Source organism: Pogona vitticeps, chromosome 3 (genome assembly GCF_051106095.1).
Source record: "Pogona vitticeps strain Pit_001003342236 chromosome 3, PviZW2.1, whole genome shotgun sequence".
Classification (NCBI taxonomy): Eukaryota; Metazoa; Chordata; class Lepidosauria; order Squamata; family Agamidae; genus Pogona; species Pogona vitticeps.
In genome coordinates, this window is record NC_135785.1 from 142,919,737 (window position 1) to 142,941,957 (window position 22,221).

The 22,221-nt window shown below is 39.8% G+C and overlaps 1 protein-coding gene across 4 annotated transcripts in view; it reads left to right on the forward strand.

Moving 5' to 3' along the window:
* PIBF1 (progesterone immunomodulatory binding factor 1) overlaps nucleotides 1-22,221 on the forward strand; it is a 163,740-nt gene that overhangs the window by 35,919 nt on the left and 105,600 nt on the right. For 3 of the 4 annotated variants that reach the window (XM_072994730.2, XM_072994729.2, XM_072994732.2), the window contains exon 10: nucleotides 2,056-2,154. The exons of the other annotated variant lie outside the window; for it this stretch is intronic. In XM_072994730.2, coding sequence (XP_072850831.2) covers nucleotides 2,056-2,154 — 99 coding nt within the window. The remainder of the gene's footprint in view (nucleotides 1-2,055; nucleotides 2,155-22,221) is intronic. 4 annotated transcript variants of the gene reach the window in all.

The window sequence follows — 22,221 nt, forward strand, 5'->3', positions numbered from 1 at the left end:
TATACTGCCATTGACATCCTCCCTGATTTTGAAATTTTGCAGAGGTGTACAGACTCATGACGTGCTGCTACAAATATGTGTTGGGCTCCTTTTACTTGGAATGCTGCAAATTATGCAGCCTAATCAATAATGCAAGAAATGAACCTAATGTTTTCAGTCTAAGAGCCTTACAGCTAAATGAGAAATGCTTTTTGATCTAAAAATAGTATTTCTTAATGCAACAATTACCCTCTTGAAGAAAAGCAGTGATACTTCAAAGGTAAAATCTCTACAGCTGCCACAATAAAGTGCCTCTTTATGAAACAGATTAATATTGGATATTATAAACATACTTTTAATGTAGAAGTATACTTACCACAAAGTAACAGTCCAGATCACCCAAACTTAGGACTCAGATTCAGCAGTAGGAAAGTATAAGAAGAGTAGAACTATGAAACAATATTTTGAATGGAAATGGGTGCTTCTGTGGAACTCTACTCTCCACTGCTTCTTGCTCATGAGTGCCTTAACACTTGATTAAATTTTATTGACATCTCACCCACCCACCCCTTATTAGTCCTCATCCTAAGCACAGTGAGTTCTTTAAATAGCCATTCAATTTCACTATGTGATGACACCACAAAAGGGCAAGTGAGGCAAGTGGGCATAAATCTTCCTGCATTGCCTCATCCTTGCTCTGAATTAGATGTGTTATGTTGTGTAGTTAAACTTTGGTAGAGCTGTAGTCAATAACATCCATAGAAAGGCTCCAAACAGGCCACAAAAAATAGGGACAATGTGACCACTCTGCCAATATTTTCATCCATTTTAGAACCTCAAAAGCCTATTCATGAGGCTATCAAATGTCTTGAAATTTATTCTTTGTTTCAGATCATCATTGCTTAGTATATAAAATGTAATATGTGTGCAGAATTTGGATTCTTTTAAACAGAATATGTATATTGTCTCAAGAGACATCATACACATTTTGTATGCTTTTAACAAAAACCTGTCCCGTTTGCTGCAGTTTTTGAGTGAATAACCTAGCTATATATATATGGTTAGAGTTGGTTTTAGCAGATGTTTGAGGAAAATGTTGTGATGGTTCCTGACTTAGATGTGTTTTTAAAAAGTGGTTAGCCATTTGGATTCTATGATGGTTAGCTAACTATATAAGTCATATTAACTGATGCATACTATACTGCATTAACTGAACCTTCACATACAGCAGAAGTATACCTCTGAATGGTGTAAAAATTGTAAAGTCTGGTTGCAAGCCTTAGTGGCAAGAAGGCTGCAAATGTCAGTTGATGCTGCTCTGATTGTCACAGCAATGGCAGCCAAATATATTTTCTCCCATCATTTTTGCCTCCGTTGCCCATCTCATGCCCTTGTATATTTTCTTTAATACAATATTTATGTATCATAGTAAGCATCAGTTAATATGACCTATGATTAATTATCACAGAATCCAAATATCTAATCATGTAGTTTTTTTAAAAAAATCACAAATCCCTCTGTAACAGTGACCAAAATCCTGCTGTCACTGCTGCCTCCAGTGCCTTTTCTGGGTCAGTGTGGGGCTTCCCAGTTGTGGCTCAGAGAGTTCAGCTGCCATCGTGAGGGTCCAGGTGGTGGGGAGATCGGTGCTTACCTGCCACGGCCCTTTTGAGGAGCAAAGTTGACCCACTCTCCTGTCCAGCGTTCTTAGAGGAGCAGTGGCAGGTTCTCTTCCAGGACACAAAAGATTGGGGGCGACTCTTCCTAGCCCTCTGACCAGCCTTCTGATCCAGACTCCAATGATCGTTCTGCCTCTTCTTCCTTGTTTTCCTTTATCCTTGGCTCCCACCGCCCTGCTCCACCTGCAGCCTTACCCTCCAGCTTCTGCTGCTCATTCTCACTCCCACCAAGGTGCTCATCAGCAAAGTGTGTATCCCAAAAGTGCCTTGAAATTTGAATAATAAAGTCGAATGTTACTGATTGATTCAGACTCAAAAATATTGTCAATCTGGAAATAAATTACAAAATATGTACATGATAAGAAGGGGGAGTTTATTGTACATTTTAAAATTTCAGAAATTTAAGAGAAGCAAGAGATAATGCTGTGTCTGAAAAAGAGAGAGCTATAACAGCTGAAAAAGATGCTGTAGGAAAATACGAGCAACTTTTGGAACAGTAAGTATTTTCACTTTCCTTTTTGAATGCATATTTTAAAAAGCCATTAAATAGGTGTTCATTTTATTTTATTTTATTTTGGAAAATATCAAAGGATGGGGATTATGTGTGTGTTACATGTCATCAAGGTGATCCTGACACACTGTGACCCTAGAAAGGGTGTCCAAGGCAGTTAGATATGTAAGGAGTGATTTTTTCCATTGTCACCTCCCAGTGAATTTTCATAACTGACGGGATTTGAACCTCTCCTCATCCAAAATGCTATCCTCTATATTACAGTAAACCTCCGTATTTGTTCATAATTGCCAGTGTATTTCAAATTTTCATCTTGTCTTTCCGCCATGTCTAGCTTCTTATGTGGAAAGTTATAATAAACTGAAAGAACCAGTTTAAAAAATTGTAATTTTAGTAGAAAAATGTTTTTGATAAGCAGCTGCATTATTTAGTGGGGGAAAATATGTTAATCTTTTAAAAATGTGTATTTTTGTAAAATTCTCTTCATAACCCTAGTTCTGTCCAGATGTGTTGAATGACACATGTGAAGGATACTGCCTTGGGAAAGACTGGCCATAACTAGAGTGTTCAGTATTGGAATCTTGACATTCATGAAGATTAGGGATTTCCTCTGATTCCTCCCTCCTCAGCTATTCTTTGGCAGAGTGGGTATTCTGCATCATAAGATTTAATTTGTTTCCATAATTATTTTTTAAAGTAATTATGACTCTTTCCCCTCAGTTGGCCAACAGCTCCATTTTCTTAAGTCCTCAGAAGTCAGTTATTGCTTCATTCCTAAACTCATTATATTGCTTTTAGAACAAAATCAATCATACATTTTTGAAATGTGACAACAAACATGCTGTTGAACATGTCTTTTCTCTTGGGAAAGAATTTGGGAAGACAATCCTGCTTTATTGTTAGTCATAATTATGTTACTTACAATATTGATTTTCATGAGATTATTAGTGGCAACATGAAAATGCAGCTGTTTTTAAATGACTAACATCACTTGGCTTTATGTGCCATAAATCCATTTTGTAATTTTGTGACAGACATTGTGATGATTTTGTGCTTTAGTGAATTTTTAAAACACAACTATACAAATTAAGAAAATATGGTTGTGGCATTCACACCATGGCCCCTGCTTGTTTCACCAAACACAGAGCTCACACGGGTATCCCAACATGTCCTTTAACATGCTGCCACCCGTTGATCTCTTTATCAACCTATGTTTCCTATGAAAGACTGAGGTCCCTTCAGTACTGAACTTTTAAACAGAAACAGGTTTATTGATTACAAGTTGTTTTAGGACTAATTCTTAAGCACATTCTTAAAGTTACAAAAAGCTCCAGTATTTTACTTTAACCTCTTCTATCTTATTTAATACAGGTCACACTCTGACTAATCACTCCTTAAACACTCTCTCTCCCTCAAACCCCCAAACTCTTTCTCTCAAAACTCTGTCTCTGACTGAACTAACTAGACTCCAACTCACCCCTCCCTTCTAGTTAATCTGGCTCCACCTCCCAACAGCTCTCATTGGTACATGCAAATAATCTTCTACCTGAGCCAAAGCAGGGTGATCGCTATAGTGGTATATATTAGCATATTCCTAGGAAACAGTCTTTCTTGACTATATAACAGTAAACTAGTAATATAAACATATGGTGAGAATGTAATTACAGTATTGGAGAAAAAGGAAATCAAGGTGTTAGAAGATAGGTAACCTACTAGGTCTCCTTCATGGATTGCTGCCTTGTTGTGGCGAAGGGGCTTGAGTAATTCAGAAATGCTATGGGCTATGCTGTGCAGGGTCACCTAAGACGGACAGGTCATAGGGGAGAGTTCAGATTAAACGTAATCCACCTGGAGTAGGAATTGGCAAAACACTCCAGTATCTTTGCCAAGAATACCTCATGAACAGAAACAAAAAGCTAAAAGATATAATGCTGGAAGATGGGACCCTCAGGTTGGAAGGCGTCCAACATGCTACTCAGAAAAAGCGGAGGACAAGGACAAGTAACTCCAGAGCTAATGAAGTGGTTGGGCCAAAGCCAAAAGGACGCTCAGCTGCAGATGTGTGTGACAATGAAAGGAAAGTAAGATGCTGCAAGGAAAAATACTGCATAGGAACCTGGAATGTAAGATCTATCAACCTTGGTAAGCTGGATATGGTCAAACAGGAGATGGCAAGTATAAACATAGAAATCCTGACCATCAGTGAACTAAAATGGACGGGAATGGGCAAATTCAATTCAGACAATTATTATTGTGGCATGACTCCTGTAGAAGATATGGAGTAGCTCTCATAGTCAACAAAAGAGTGGGAAAAGCTGTACTGGGATACAATCTCAAAAATGATAGAATGATTTCAATATGAATCCAAGGCAGACCTTTCAACATCACAGTAATCCAAGTTTATGCACCAACCACCAACGCTGAGGAGGCTGAAACTGACCAATTCTATAAAGACTTACACCACCTTCTAGAACTGATACCAAAGAAAGATGATCTCATTCTAGGGGATTGGAATGCTAAAGTAGGGAGTCAAGGGATAAAAGGAACAACAGGTGAGTTTGGCCTTGGAGTTCAAAACGAAGCAGGACAAAGGCTAATTGAGTTTTGTCAAGAGAACAAGCTGGTAATCACAAACACTCTTTTCCAACAATACAAGAGGCGACATGGACATCACCAGATGGGCAATACCAAAATCAGACTGATTGTATTCTCTGCAGCCAAAGATGGAGAAGCTCTATAGAGTCAGCAAAAACAAGACCTGGAGCTGATTGTGGCTCTAATCTTCAGCTTCTCATAGCGAAATTCAAGCTTAAACTGAAGAGAGTAGGAAAAACCACTGGGCTAGTAGGTATAATCTTAACCATATCCCTTATGAATGCACAGTGGAAGTGAAGAACAGATTTAAGGAACTAGATTTGATGGACAGAGTGCCTGAAGAAGTTTGGAGAGAAGCTTATAACATTGTACAGGAGGCAGCAAAAAAACCATCCAAAAGAAAAGGAAATGCAAGAAAGCAAAGTGGCTGTCCAACGAGGCCTTACAAATAGCAGAGAAGAGAAGGGAAACAAAACGCGAGGGAGATAAGGAAAGTTACAGAAAATGGAATGCAGACTTCCAAAGAATAGCAACTAAACGACTAAACAACAGCAACAAACCTATTAGGTACGACTGCGCCCTAATGTGATCAACATTCATTAAAATTGCATGAGTAAGTTTTAACATAGCCAGCTGATCAATATATTCTGGGTACTAAAAATGTTGCCCTGTTGTTGCTCTAATCATTATTTGATGCATTAAGACATTTATGTATGCCAAACCTGTTTTAATACTGATTTAAGCCTGCTTCCACCCAATCTAGCCACAGGGATACCAATGCTATACATTCATTACAGTGTAAACATTTGGGGAAAGTAAATTGGCAAGTAGTAATTTGGAATAATTTCAGTTTTCAGTAGTTTCAGAATTACCATATTTTTCGCTCCATAAGATGCACCTCTCCATAAGACGCACCAAATTTTTAGGAGAAGAAAACAGGAAAAAATAATCTGTTTTCTTCACTCCATAAGACTCACAGACTTTCCACCCCCCTGTTTTGTGGGGAAAAGTGCGTCTTATAGTGAGAAAAATACGGTATAATACTTGTGAAACACAGTGTAAAAACAGTTCATTACTCTCTCTCTCTCTCTCTCTCTCTCTCTCCCTCTCTTTTGGAGCTCCCACCCACATTTTCATTAATCTGTCCTCTATACCTTCTAGATTCCTTCCTGGCCTGTTACAGCCAGTTCAGACACTGTCAGAGTATATGTGAAGTAAGGGGATTTTTGCTTCTCTGTGCATTACTTTATACTTAAATTGAGTTGTATTTGCCATTTTATTGGTCTTACCTACTGTACTTCAGAAATATTCTTCTGGAGGTCATCACATCATTTGTTTTTACCTACTGGGAATGTGTTTTTTCTCCAGAAAACTTTCCAGAACATTTTCCAGGGCCTTAAATAGAATTTTATTTGATTTAGCACTTATTTGATTTACTAAAATAACATTTTAATATCCCCAGTCACGTAACCATGTGAACTGAAATATCTGAAATAGTGATTAGAATGTCAAACTTGAAGTGAAATTAGAGGGTCCCAAGTTCAAATCCCCATGCAGCCATGATTATTATAGTGTGACTAATATGGGCCAGGCACACTGTATTTGCCTTGCCTCCCTCATAAAGATCTTGACTTGTAACATACTTTTGTGTACACTTTGTGATGCTAATCATTTGTCACTTAATAGCACAATTACCTTGGATTCTGACTTAAATCTTGCTTAACTACTGTGTATAAGAATGATTTTGCTGGTACGGCCAATTTTGAACTCACCAAGCTTGCTTGAGAATCCAGTGATAATCTAGGACTCTGGAGACCTCTGTTCTAATCTCCACTAGAAACAGTTCCTAAGTATCTCACATACCTTGAAAGCTCTGAGTCACTATAAGCTGGCTATGACTTGATGGCACATAGCAGCATAATAGTGTGGTTGTCTAATATTCCATTGATATCCATTCATTGTTATTAATACATTTTATGAACCATTTTTTGAAAAATCATATTCAATTAAAAATGTAAAGAAAATTCCACATTAATGTTTTTACCATACTGCATAATTTGGTGCTCCCTCTTAGACTCTAGATAACTTCTGCTGCTTTCTTTTAACTCTTGGCCACCTCTGAACAAGTTTGAAAGTGTTCGTCCCAGTGCAAATTCTTGGAGGATGCCAGTTCTTGCATCCCTCCATTGTGATTACTGTCAGTTTGTTTCCACTTGTCAACTTCCTGTTGCTTATTGAATCACTGTTTCTGGATTTCCTTTATCTGCATGCTTATAAATATTCTCAAATGATTCAAGAAGATCTATGAGACATGACTTATTCTTTCAGAAACATGCAGATTTTTCTTCATCAATCTTTTTTACTATATACTAGTTAACTTTATTGTGAATAATGTTCTTTATTAATTTGCCTAGAATCTATTTTATGCTTATTGGTTTAAAATTCCCCTTCAGTCTTCTCTCGATACCATTTTCCCTCTGTTCTTCAGATTCCCTTTTTCAGAAAGTTAGTCAAGATAATTCACTAAATTTTCCATCGTAAAGAGAACAGTGTCATGCTCACAGCCTCCTAAAAGGTCATTGGGCATTTGGTCAGGGACTTTGGCTGGTGCTTATCTATCACCTTCTCACTGGGTTGAGGCCCTAGACCCCAGCAGTGCGTAGCATAAGCCCTTTGAACAAGTCTGACCTAAAAGAACACTTTGCACTTACTCAGTGCTTTGCAAGTACAGGCACATGGGCTTTGTGATTCCTTAGAACTCACAACACCTCAGTGAGGTAGGACTCTTAAATGTAACTAGTTTCTGGCCCTCTCCCTTCCCAGATTTAGCCAGACCCTGCTGTTCAAGAGATCAGTCCTCAATAAGGATTTTATTATTAAATTTTTTATTAGAAATATAGTTTCATTAGAAATCAGTTTATATTGCAAAAGCATTAACATTTAAGAACATATTCAAAGACCATTGCAGTTAAATAAAATAACTATTTCCCGTTAAAAATAATAAATTACTAAGCTGAACTACAGAAGCTAGGGTGGGCTATAGTGGGCTAGCCCCTACCTCTTGCTTTCTCCTTTACTTACACCCTCTCTCCTTCAAGCTACATGCTGATACCATCATCAGAACAGAATCCATCATCAGGAATCAATGTACACAATTCACATAACCCATCTTCCATTTTATACCCTTCTAACTCCTCCCTTCTTCATGGCCTCTTCTAGCTGTTAACCAATTAAGCTTTAGGAGTCATACCACCTCTCTCCGCTCCCCATTCCTATGAGAGTCCAGGTGTTGTTTGTCTTCTGTAACAACCTTGGAATGTTGAGTCTTCCAGGGCCTCTCGATATGGCCTTCAGTTTTATCTCAAACCAGGCTGTACTGATCTTCAGAGAAACACTCTCATGGTGCATAGGAAAACACATTCCAAGTCCCTTAAGTCATCTTCACACAGAACCTATCTGACTCCATTTTACTGTACATTTCTCTGACTACATATCCCCTCATCATACCCTTACAACCACATATCCCATGATCATGACAAACAGAATGCTCAAACCTTTCTCCCTCCCTCTCTTATTGTCTCTCTCTCTCTCTGTGTTTAAGTTTGTATTCCTGTTTGTTTTCATTTTGATGTCCTAATTTATGAGGGAATCCTCCTGACAGCAAATTTGAATGGTGATAAAGTTAACATGTTAGCTGAATTGCTATTAATTTGGTTTTGAATAACCCAAGAATTTTCAGGAGGGATTTGATAGTCATTACTAGAGGGAGGATTTCTATTACATGTCATATTTTTTCTGCAACATATGTTTGAGTTTGTGGGTGGGTTTGAACATGTTTATGGTGAGAAAGGCCAGATTACTCATAAACATGTTTGAACTTGCTTATGGGTTCAAATGTAGGTTGTAGAGAAAATGTGAAATGTCATAGAAATCCTCCCCCTACATTTCTTTTCCTTCTACTTTGTTTATAACAAGCCCCTTGTTTGTTTGGCTTTTTTCCCAAAGCTGCTTCTTTTGGAGTAAAGTTTTAATGCATTAGATTGTACTGGCAATAGTCTACGTTTTATAAGATTATAATCACTGTTTCCAGCAGTTGTTTTGGGGCAGCTTCAGTTGTGGATTCAGGGTGGAATGTGAATTTGAATTAAGAAATTAAACTTATTTGTATGAGAACTTACCTGTGATGATTTGGACCGATCACAAAAAGGATCTTATGCTTTCCAAACCTTAACAACCAGTGTTGGTATAATCCGAAACTTTCAAATATATTTGTTTATACAAAGTATATGGAATGTTGCTTAACTTGACTGGCAGTTCAGAAATACCTCCGGCAAACCCTGTGATGAAGAGTATAACTAACACCTAATTTTCAAGTTAGGTACAAATATTATAACTTTTTTCTTACCGGTGGGAACTGGTGATATTTTTTTTGTCCAATACATTTGTGTAAAATACTGTCTAAAACAGTCCTAAGTGATCATTTAGAATATTTTTACACACAGATTTTTTAAAAGATTCTATTGTTTCAACCATAGTGTGAATTTTTTTCTTTTATGAAGTAATTAATAGCTTACATCATCTTGTGTTCTGTGTGCTTACACAATTTCAAAATTGTTGCCTAAGGTGCATTGCAAGTGCCAGGTAAGGAAAAATTGTGTTGATAACCATATAAGGAAAATTCTAACTAACAAAAATGCTTCCTAAACTATTAAGTCTTAAATAGCAGAAGTAGTATTACACAGCATTCCACAACACTCCTCCCAGACATTAGTCCTGCAAGGGAAGGGAACCCTCCAGGATAGAGTGAAATACGGCACAAGGGGCTATAATTGGAAATCATGAGATCAGTCCTGTTTTGTGTGAGGCGAAACACCTTTCTGCCTGTACTATCTCTAGTTCTGAATGTTAACTATTGCATGAATGATCTGGTTCTATGATAAAACTGGTTCTATGATAAAACACTTAAAAGTGTCCTAGTTACATAAAAATATGTATATTTAATTTGCATTTCGTGGACATAATCCAAAAGACATAACATACAGGTGGAATATATCTTTGAAATTTGAAAATATTTTTATTAGGATTGAATGGAATAGTTTCTGGGAGTTTTAGTTTAAGAACTGGTGACCCAAGGTTTGGAAACAGTGGTATAGACCAGTAAAATCCTCTGCTGTTGCTGAAACTCAGTTCCCGTTAATTGCTACAGTAAAGTTATATCAGGAACCTGTATATTTGCTGCTGTTTTCAGAGAGCAAAGCTGCTTCCCCTGTCCCCAATTCAGCTTCAACGATTTTGTTTCAACAAATGTTGCAGAAATTTTTCCACCAATTTCTCCATCCTTGCTTCACTTCATGGGTTTCTCTACTTGTGCTGCTAGGAGAAGCTAGTCTGAGAAATGTTATGTGTAAGTTCCAAAGTTCGCATGAGATTGAGTATGCTTCCTCTCACTCTTTGAATTGTGCCCAAAATGGACTAGCAGTTAGTGAAGTTTTCATGACAGGAGAATTGTGTGATCCCTGTAACCTATGCTGTACCATCAAGAACATTGGTTTCACTTGTCATTGGTGGTCTCTTTGTCAAAGATTCCAGAAATCTGAACAGGCAGCAGAGAATAGCAGGCAAGAGGTGAACTTTCATGTTGTCTCCCAACATGGAGGACAGCAAGACTGAGGCCTCAGCGCCATCCAACCTCCAAGGATTAGGTCTTGACCTACTTGAGCAATAGATAGGTGTCTATAGATAATGAGTCTCTGGTCTGGAACTCACAGAATTCTGCCTGGGGAAATCTAAGAGGGTTCTGGAAGTTGCAATCCAAGGAAGGAAGGAAAGTAGGAAGGAAAGAAAGAAACAAAGAACATCCTTATTGCTGGTGGCGCTCACAGAATTTACAGCTGCCCCCTAGCCTCTCTGTCTTGTTCAGCTGTTTCTAGTTAACACAGAGAAAGCATTGAAATGTTGGTTGTATCTTTGCTCTAGTCTTTTCAAACAGTGCCTCTCCCTGGGACAAATATAACTGACTCCATTTATTGTCTGATACTTCCTTGTTGGCTGTGCTGCTTCCAGAAATGTTTGGAACAACACTGACCTTTGAGGCTCTGTATTCTTCCACATTGGTTTTCTTCCACTGAGTTCTTCTCTTCTGAAGCTGACTGAGCAAGGTGAAGCATGACAGGTACCAAGCAGTATGATATACCAGAAGAACAATCTAGAGCTTTAGTACATCCTCCAAACAAGAGTATCTTGCTCTGTAGAAAAAAAAAACAACTGTAATATATTCTCTCCTCAGTGAGAAGAGGACATTCTTTCCCAGGAAAGCTTTCCTCAGACTTTTGGCACTTGTTTTCCTGAGAAGCAATGCTTCTCAATACCTCCTTGTTTGCAGTGGGATTTGGGTGCTATGCTGTGCTCTGTCTGTATGAAAATTAAATGTGGTTTTTATTAAAAAGTGAATACAGTACTAAGAATCGTCATTGATAGAAAATTGTCCATCATGAGGATTAGTTATAGGGCAAAGAAAAATCTATTGATGCAATCTAATTCTAAATTATTTAACTTGGAAGTAAGACCAGTTGCTTCCAATAGGCTCTGTTTTAAAGTAAGTATAAATTTAAGCTGACAACCTATCTTATCTGTATTAGGGTAAACACTGTGTTAGGCCTACCTAGAAGAGTCCTTTTGAAAACAACAAGATTTAAGTTATTTGTGACTAATTTTTCATTTTTATTGGGTCCACTGCAGGTAAAACTAATGTTGGATTTTTCTGTCTTCTGAGTTCTTAGTATTGTTGACTTGAGAACATGTTTTATATGTACAGTGGGGTCTTGACTTGAGAACTTAATCTGTATTGGAAGGCGGTTCTCAAGTCAAAACGTTCTCAGGTCAAATCTGCATTTCCCATAGGAATGCATTGAAAACCATTTGATCCGTATCTGCTCTTTTCCGTCCATAGAAACTAATGGGAAGCTGCTATTCTGCCTTCGACCACTAGAGGGGGATATTTTGTTTCTTTTTTTCTTAGGTCAAGAAAGGTTCAGGGAAGGCAGGGAAAATACAGTCCAGGCAGTACAGTACCAGGCAGTCCGAAGACTGTCTCCCAATCCACTCTCTAAACGCTGGGAGGAGTGAGGAAGCAGACAGGCACCCTTTTCACCGGCCAACACTTAACTGAAAGTTCAAATTTTGCACTTTCCCTGCCTCCCACGTGTTTTTTTTTTCCAGTTAACTCAAATCTAAGTATGTAAGTCAAGTCAATATTTTCCTATGAGAGTGGTTCTTAAGTCAAAATGTTCTTAACTCAAGCCGTTCTTAAGTCAAGACCCCACTGTACAGTATTGGTACTATACACACTGAATTGATATTCTGCATTGTTAAACTTTCTGAGTATGTAGCTTTTAATACATCCTTTTTGTGTGAGCTTCAACAACAGTTCTGAAGAGCTCTGTAGGTTAATTACTGTACCCTTCCTGGTTGTATAAGACCAAACCAACATGCTCTAGTGAAAATATTTTTTTTCTCTTCAAAATTCTTGAAATGCTTTTTTTCAAATAATTTGAGGATTGAAATTTTTTATACCTTGATGGCGGCAATAATACATGATTAATTCTTTTGTCAATTCTTAATGATGGCGATCATTATGATGAGTGATACAGGTGAAAGGTCAGAGAGAGTACTCATATAGCAGTTCTTTCATTGGTTCTTTATACATGATGTCATCCACTCCATTTCCCCAATATCAGATGCATGCGGCTGTTTCCAAAAATGACACTTTACACGAATTCATTTTTATTGTATTTGGGTCTTGATTTTCTTCCAATGAAGTTGCATTGCTGTACATTTCTCCATATTCTATCCCCATCCTTTTCCCCCCTTATAATATGTTATTCCATAATAAATAGTAAGCTACAGATATGTAGGCTATATAAGAGGGAGCAAAGATGCTTCTTCAATGTGATCTCTATGAATCCACACTAGTGGGTTAAACAGCTCCTGCGCTGGTCCTCTCAGAATCTTCCAGAGCTATAGGGAAAAAGTCACAAAGTTTAGGTTGCCCTGTACAGCGCATGCTCTGCCTGCCAAGCCTCAGTTCCATTTTTCCGCCCATGGAGTTGGAACCTCTCGTTCAGAGCTCCTTCAGACTTTACATTTCTGCGTGTTTTATTGGACTTGGACTTCGTTTTTTCGACCATCCAATCTCTGTTGCCCTGATCACGGAACATTTGACTTCTCTTCTGCCTCTGGCGACCTTGCAAGTACTTAATTGGTTTCAATTGTGGCCTATTTACCCCCTGTTGAGGCGCCACGCGCCTCCTGGACTGCTTCAGTTACCGCCTCATCAGCTTGTTTTCCCACGCTATTCAGCCTATTTCACCTAAAAGAGGGCCATTTAGCCGCTGTTCTTCGTGTTCAAGAAAGCTTCCCTTTTCTGATGGACATTCTCTTTGTGTTTTCTGCCTGGGAGAGACTCATTCAGCTAGCCGTTGTAAACACTGCAAAGAATTTACAAAGGCCACCTTGAAAGCTCGCCAGCAATGTCTTAAATATTTTTTTGTGGAGTCAGACTTTGCTTCACAACCCTCAGACATGGAGTCTACCCAATCTACATCCTCAGTACATTCTGAGGTCCGACTTGTCTCTTCATCCCCTCCTCAGGCTGCGAAGGAGAAGCCTAAGAAGTCTACAGCAAAAACAAACAAACAAACAAAAAAACGCAAACTGCTTCGTCTGCTCCCTCAACATCTTCTGAGCCTAAACAGAAAAAGGCGCCAACAAAGCCCAAGGCAAAGCCAAAGGAACTAACTTTGGTTGTTCCTCCAGTCTCCACTTCTCTGCCTTCGCCTATACTGGAAGACTCCTCGAGGGACTGAGACTCAACATCAGAAATGGGCACCTCTCTTCCACCTCGACAAGAACCTCCTGTTGACGCCGAGAGGTCATCTACTGCTAGCTAGCTCGCACAAGTCATTGCTGGCTTAGCAAATGCCCCTACAAGCCCCGTTTTGACAGGGCGGGCATCTCAGTCCCCTTCTTCAGCATCGGGATCGCTTCCTTCCAAGTCTCCACATCCACCTCGAGGGAGACCTGAGAAGCCTACAGAGGTTCCTTCCTCTTGACGTCCTCCACTTGATAGGGATGAAGAACCTCCATCTAAGAAGCATTGACACCGACACAAGCACAGACACGTCTACGACTCCGGTGTTGAAAAACGCAGGAAACATCGACGCCGAGGAGACACTTCGGTCTCTGACTCTGACTATAGCATAGAGCGCAGGAGATCGCACCATTGACACTGAAGGAGGGATTATTCTACTGAGTCTTCTTCGACATCGAGAGATCACAGGAGAAGACAAAAAAGGGCACGTTATGCCTATTCTTCCTCCTCCCCCTCTACATCTCCACCGTGGAGGGATCGACATAGAAAACCCCTCGATGTCGAAACTCACAAATCCTCGACTTTGAAGGGACTGCAGAACCCTGTACCAACAGGTCGACAGTTAACTACAACTGGTCAAGCTCAGGGCTCTCAACCAGTCCTGCCTCCTCCCAAAAAGACAGGTATTGTGCCTGATAGAGGACACCATGCAAACATCCTCTCTCCCCGGATGATGAGCAACAAGTCTTGGAGAACTCATCTGAACATGAGGAAGAGGAGACATCTGAAGCATCCTTATACACACCCTTACCAGGGGAACCTCTGGGGTCAGATGCCGCAGACATTCATCCCTCCTCTCCATCTGAGGATTTCTCCTCTTACACCCAGATGGTGTCTCGGATGGCTAAGACTTTGAAACTAGAAACTGAGCAGTCATCTCCACAGGAAGATGACTTGATCTTTGGGGATATCAACCTAGAGAGATCTCACCCAGTGAGCCTCTCTTTTGTGCCTGAGCTACTGGACTTAATTAAAGAATACTGGGAGCATCCTGCTAATTCTACATCCATGTCAAGGAGGACTGAGAACCTGTATCGCATTCATGGAACCAACACCTCCTTTCTATTAAAGCACCCAGCACCTAACTCATTGGTCGTTGAGTCTAGTGCTTCCAAGACCCCAGCTAAGGGCCACACCATGCCTTCTAATAAGGAAGGGAGAATATTAGAAGTCTTAGGACGCCGAATGTACTCTGTGACCACCTTTGTCCTAAGAGCTATTAACTACCTAGTCACAATGGGGGCCTACCAGAAAGAGCTCTGGTCCAGGATCCTGCCAGCATTACAGATTGCTCCAGATGACATCAGGCAACTCTGCCTTAACACCCACGCTGAGGCTTTAACGGTATCTAAGCATCAACGCTTGGCATCTCGCCATATAGCAGATGCCACTGCCAAGAACCTTGCTTCTATCATAACCCTTAGAAGACATGCATGGTTATGCTCAGCTAACATCATAGAGGACATCAAAATGAGGGTAGAGAACCTACCTTTTGATGCTTCTGGACTTTTCAACCAGAAGACTGATGAAAATCTTGAGAATCTGCATAAGAGTAAAAAGACAGCAAAGTCCTACTCCATTCAACAACAACCTAAAACAGGAAAAATTCAGTGGTACTCTAGGTATTTACATCAACCTTATCAACAATAATCTGCTAATGCTTACCATTTCTTTGGTACTCAGGCTCACCAACGATCTTCCAAAGCTTCTTCATCTACTGCCAGCTTCAAACCACAATCCACCCAGAAACGACAGTCTTATAAAATACCTGGCAAGAAGTCAAAGCAATATCTTTGACTTACCCAGAACCATTTCGCTTGCCGATCACACCACCAGCCTGTCTCCATACCTTCACAACTGGATCAAAATAACACAAGACTCTTGGGTCTTAAGCATTATAAGCTCAGTTTACCATCTGGAGTTTACAGAATTGCCTCCTCTAGGACAGGTCAAGCCTACATCATTCAATCCTGTCCTAGAAGAAGAGATTCTCACTCTTCTCTCAAAACAGGCCATCCAAAGAGTTTCAAATCGGGACATAATAAACGGGTTTTACTCCCGATATTTCACGGTACCCAAAAAGGACGGAGGCTTAAGGCCAATTCTGGATCTGAGAGATTTGAACACCTACCTCAGACCACGCAGATTCAGGATGGTCACCTTAGAATCCATCATCCACCTGTTGAAGGAAGGAGTTGTGGATCTGAAAGATGCATATTTCCATGTCACCATTCATCGAAAACACAGGAAATACCTGCGTCTAATCTTCATGGACACTATCTACCAGTTTGTGGCTCTCCCATTCGGCCTCTCGACGGCTCCACGGACCTTCATGAAATGCATGGCTCCTGTGGCAGCTTACCTCCGGCTTCAAGAAATACAAGTCTACCCATATATAGATGATTGGCTGATTGTGTCCAGGTCAAGAGTAAGAGCACTGAAAGACACACAATATGTCCTTCACACCCTAGAAGTGTTGGGCCTCTCCATAAATTACGAGAAGTCCAATCTGGAACCATCTCAGGTGATGGATTACATCGGGGCAAGACTAGACTCAATCCATGCTCGCATGTTCCTGCCCCGAGAACGCATATATAAGATAAGAAGGGCAATAAAGAAATTCAAGCCTCACGCAAGGGTGTCAGCAAGACTCACCCAACATCTTTTAGGTCTGATGGCATCAACAACATCTGCCCTATCTAATGCTTGCCTCAAAATGCGCTCCCTGCAGTCTTGGATGCTCACTCTCTTCGACCCTCTTCGAGACAGTCAGCACAAGCGACTGACAGTCACTCCAGAACTTGCTCTACAGCTGCAATGGTGGACATTCCTACCACATATTCTAGTGGGACATCCATTTCATCCTCTTCAGCTCACATGCCAGGTCACAACAGATGCCAGCCCCCTAGGTTGGGGAGCTCACTGCAAGGGTCACCAGATTCACGCATTGTGGTCCCCTCAAGAAGCATCGCTCCACATCAACCATCTGGAGCTTTTGGCTATCATACAGTAAAAGTGCTCAGGGCCTTCCTCCCTCTGGTGCAAGGCAGAGCAATACAGTTGGTGACAGACAATAGCACGACCATGTTCTATATAAACAAACAAGGAGGAACAAAGTCGAAATCACTCTTGCTTCTGGCACTCCACCTATGGGAGTGTTGTTATCAGCAGCATAACTTTCCAGTGGTCATTCATGTTTCCACAGCAGAAAATAAAGTGGCAGACGAGTTGTCGTCGCTTGTTTCAAACTCACGAGTGGGAATTGGATCCAGTTGTGTTCCACACTCTATGCCGCAGATGGGGGACGCCCTCGATAGACATGTTTGCAACCCGGGAAATGTCCTTCACCCGGACCTGGAGTCCCTCCACTTGACAGCGTGGAGGATATCCCATCAATAAAGTAAGTCATTGACAAAGCTAGAAAACCTGCTACTAACCGTCTTTACAAACACAAATGGCAGAGTTTTCTTAAGTTCTCACCTGTGGCATTATCTATGCTCCTTCTCTATCTCCAGCATTTGTTTGATTTAGGTCTTTCCAAGTCTACCCTTAAAGTGTATACATCAGCCATTGTTGCTTTTCAGCCCCATGGCTCTCAATCATCCAGGTAGTTTTCCCATCCAACGAAGGCCTTTTTCAAGGGTCTTTCAAATATGAGACCTCTTGTGAAGAGACCTTTACCACAATGGTCACTATAACTTGTGCTTCATGCTCTTACTCGTCCTCCTTTCGAGACTATGGCTACTTGTGACCTTAGACTGCTGTCATTTAAGACCTTGTTTCTAGTGGCCATAACTTCGGCTGGCAGAGCCAGTGAGTTGTCAGCACTTCGTGCAGACTCTCCATACCTTTAATTTTTCAAGGACAAGGTTGTTTTACACCCAGATGTTTCCTTCCTCCCTAAAGTGGTTTCAGAGTTTCATGTTAATCAACCTTTGTTGTTACCTACATTGTTCCCAAATCCAGTTTCTGATGTTGAGCACATGCTCCACTGTTTAGATGTTTGACGTGCACTGTCTTTTTATGTTACAAGAACTAAGGACTTTAGAAAAGTTCAAAAGCTCTTCATCTGCTTTTATGGTCAGCGTAAAGGGTCTGCTGCCCCATCATCTACTTTGTTCAGATGGTTAGTTTCCACCATTTCTTTGGCCTATGAATTGCAGAACAAGCCTCTCCCTGAAGGTCTTCAAGCTCATTCCACTAGAGCTGTTGCCACATCCACGTCCCTGCTGCGAGGAATTGACATTCCTGACATCTGCAGAGCAGCTACCTGGTCCAGTGTGTCTACCTTTATCACACACTATAGACTGGACCTATGGGCCAAGAATGAGACCAAATTTGGGAGAGCAGTGCTAACATCAATCCCGCAGTGACGGCCCGCCTTTCAGTAAGTGAGCTTGCTAGTCACCCACTAGTGTGGATTCATAGAGACCACGTTGAAGGAGGACAGGTTACTTACCTGTAAACATGGTTCTTCAAGTGGATCTCTATGAATACACACATCCCACCCGGCCTCCCCACATGTTCGTCACTGTTGAGTGAGGTCCAACTCTCTATGTGGCGGGCACATAGAACTGAGGCTTGGCGGGCGGAGCATGCACTGTACAGGGCAACCTAAACTTTGTTACTTTTTCCCTATAGCTCTGGAAGATTCTGAGAGGACTAGCGCAGGCGCTGTTTAACCCACTAGTGTGTATTCATAGAAGAATGAAGAACCATGTTTACAGGTAAGTAACCTGTCCATATTTGGTCAGGGTTATCATTGTCATGAGTGCTATTTCTGTTGCCAGTCCTCCAAAAGTGTTCTTGGCTCCAGCCTATTTAGTCTTCCAGAACTAAAAAGGAGACCCTGGAGTGAATAAAGAAACCTACAAAAAATAATAGCCAGCATACTAAAATAAATGCTGAAATCCAGTTGATAGTCCCAGCTAGAGGAGACACCTTTATTTGATAGCTAAATAGTAAGGTGATATTTGATTCTATAGGCATATTCTAGTTAAGCCTAACAATTAGAGATAAGCCAAAAACTCTTGAAGTTTAATTTAAAAAAAGTTTTTCTCTATTTTAGTAAAACTTGTTTGACTTACATTACTTAACCTTCAGAAAATTTGCCTCTTGTATATCTTGATTCCCATTGATTTGATGCTAACTAAGCCGTGTCAGCTGAGAAGGAGGGAAAGCACTAAAGGGTAAGTTTGGGGTATGTTCAGCCAATTTTAAAAACAAAAGTTGCAACCGTAAAATCTGTTTTGTAATGACATCCTATTTCTGTGAATGCAAACATTAGAGGAAACAGACATATTTTCCAAAATTATATTAAATGTGATGTTTACTGGAGCGGAAGCTCCATGAATTGCTGCCAATGAAGTGTGAGTATGTTTCTGCCAGTTGTAAATAAGCTCTTATTTTCTACACTATGTGTTCTGCTGCCATAATGACTCATCTTATACATGTTTGAGGTTAACCTTCAAAACATTTTAAAGCTTAGGATTGAGTTATGTGTGATTGCACCCTCTTCTAGAAGTTTAACATTTATTTTCTATTGCAGGAGTAATTGGCATCTATTGTTACTGAAATTATTTTTGTTAGGAAAACATATTTTTAAAATTGTGACTGAAGGACTCAGTTTCTTATGGGACAGTTTTGTTATGTTTGTAGTATTCTGTAGTGCTAGCAATATAGACGTGTGTGTGCATTTAATATTTTTTTCAGCTAATACCTCAATTCTAGGCATATCAGTCTTCATTGGAAGTGAACTTAATGCATGTTCAGTCTTAAATCATAATCTAAGGAGTTATAAGAATATCACTGTATGATTAATTCTTACACATGACTCAGTTGGGAATATCCTTAAATTATAATAGCTTTATTGTTTAAGCTAGGACTGTAACTCAGCAGATCTCGGGTTTCTGTCACAGCTCTTATCATGAAGGTGTTGCTTTCCCATTCAGATAGCTCTGAATTTGAAATATCTGGCAAAAACATAAGAAAAATAAACAAAAAAGAACAAAAATGTTGTGGCATCTTAAAGACTAACTGCTATGTTTTGATGTGAATTTTTGTAGACAAGTCCAGTTCCTTGGATATAAGAGTGAGACTATGTGACAGTGACCTTTAAGACCCCTGTTGATATTCAGACCCCCTCTCAGAAAGCATTGCTTTGTAAATAATGACAGTGATTGCTGGCTAAATTAATTCCAGGCTTTAGATAACAAGCAGGAACAACATGGTAATGAATATCTCCAATCACCACTGTGGCTTGTGCAGTAGCACTAGTTAGTTAGAAAGGAAATATACTGTAGTTGGGAATACAACGGATAGAACGCTATATTTTAAATTTTATAATGACCTAAGAAACCTTGGTTTATGTTTAAGTCCAGTGACTAGAGAACAATGCTTTCTGGAAGAGGAACAGAATATCAAAAGGGGCCTTAAAGGTCATTGCCAGCTTGTGCCCAAATACAGTCTCTGTTCTGAAGCCAAGGAAAAATATTCATTTCCCATGTAGTCCCACTTTTATATCTGAGAAAGTGGACTTGTAAGTGAAAGCTTACATCAAAATACAGTAACACCCCCATATCTGCAGAGGATTGGTTCCAAGCCCCCCCCCCCCCCCGCAGTTGCAGATGCTGAAAAATGCAGATTATAGTGAATGCCCTTCCCACCCTTATTGACGATCTGGAAGGAGAAGGAAAGATCTTGAGTCAAGGGACTCTCAGGAACCCCAGTCCTCTTCTGGATCTGTGCAAATCCAACAGTTACCCAAAGAGCTGAGCATGGAGGCCACCACCAACACCCCAGGAGGGCTGCTCATGTGCTTGCTGAACTGCTTACCATCACCTTGTGCACTATCAAGCCCTGCAAGCACACTTGCCTCAATGCAAAACCAGCCAGCACTAAGTGCTGCCCCAGAAGTACCGCTGTCCCACTTCCCGCCTAGATTGTCCAGCCAACACTTTAAACACCTGTATTGGGGGGTTACCTCCGGGTAAACCAGCAGGCAGGAGGAGGAGCATCCTCCTCCTGGGAGAAAGCTCGCAAGAGGCCTTAACCTGCCAGAGACCATGCTATGTATTCTTAATAGCATGGTCTCTGCGTCCCTCTAATGGCCAGTTCTGATAAAACATTTAAAAATAAATTTCTGGATTTTTTTTCTTTTAATAATTTTAGACCGTAGATAAACGAATCATCAGATACTGATCCTATGGATAAGAGGGTCCTACTGTATAGCAGTTAGCTTTTAAGGTCCCACAACATTTTTATATTTTTCATGTTTCTGCTGTGATTGCCTGATATGCTAGCACAGATAATGTTGCTATCTCTTCTAAAAGTGAATTTGAAAGTATCTGCTGTGTTCATATTCCCTTTATGATGTATAGATTGTTCATTCCAGCAATAGTTTCCTTGAGCCATAAAAACAGTGAAATAACTTTCTACCCAAAGTGTTTTTTCTTTTTTTTTAACATTTTATTATTTTTTATAACATACATACCTACAGCAAACAACAACAGAAATACCTACAAAACAATAACACATAAAACTAACAAAACATACAAGATTAACAAAGACAAACATATAGATGGGGAGGTATTTCCCATACCAGCTTATCTATTATGTAAGTTATGACTACAGAAATAGTGTATCCGTGTGCATTTGCACATGCTATATTCCAGATCGCTATTTTATATATCTAATTAAGTGTCTAACATCCTAAATTTGTAATACACATTTTAAATTCTCTCATCTGCATTTCCATCCGTCTGTCTCTTATCATACACATTCCTCATTTCCTCTTTAAAATTTCTTATCCACCATAATATCCACACAGGCCTGTTCATTCCTTGATGATCTCCATTCTTATATACAGTAAACTATGTATCTAATCTTTTCAGCATAATCCTTCTTATAATTCATACATATTTGATATTTCCATATACATGCCTAATAACAAAATATCCAATATTATTATTTATCATCATTTCTAAAATTTATAAATCACATACGCTTGTCTAACCTTGGATTTCATGTCTGGCCAAATTTGCTTATAGTATATTAGTCAATTAATTATATCTATCTTAAACCAATTGACCTCTATTATTTATTCAGCAAGTAACTTCCCCCTTTCTGATTTTTATTTATCAGCGCTAGTGTCGTCAAACCGGGATTGGTCTCTTAATATTATCAACATTGTCACTATTATGATCACACATATTTAATATCTCAATATACATGCCTCACAAGCAAAGTATTTTCCAGTTTTGAAATGCCATCTGTAATATTTCTTTAAAACATTTTCTATGCTATTAACTAATTTGATCCCAATGTAGTTGTGATGGCTGCGATGACGTCACCTGCCTATCATGGTTATGCTGGAACCCATCTGCCTATAGCAGAGCAGGAGGTGGGACTCCAGGAGGTGGAGCTGTGTATATAAGGGGGGGGGAGAATGATGTGAGAGAGTTTTTAGTTAGTTGAGAGTTATGAAGAGTTAAGGTCTGAGTGATAGTGTGTATGAGGGGATACTTTAT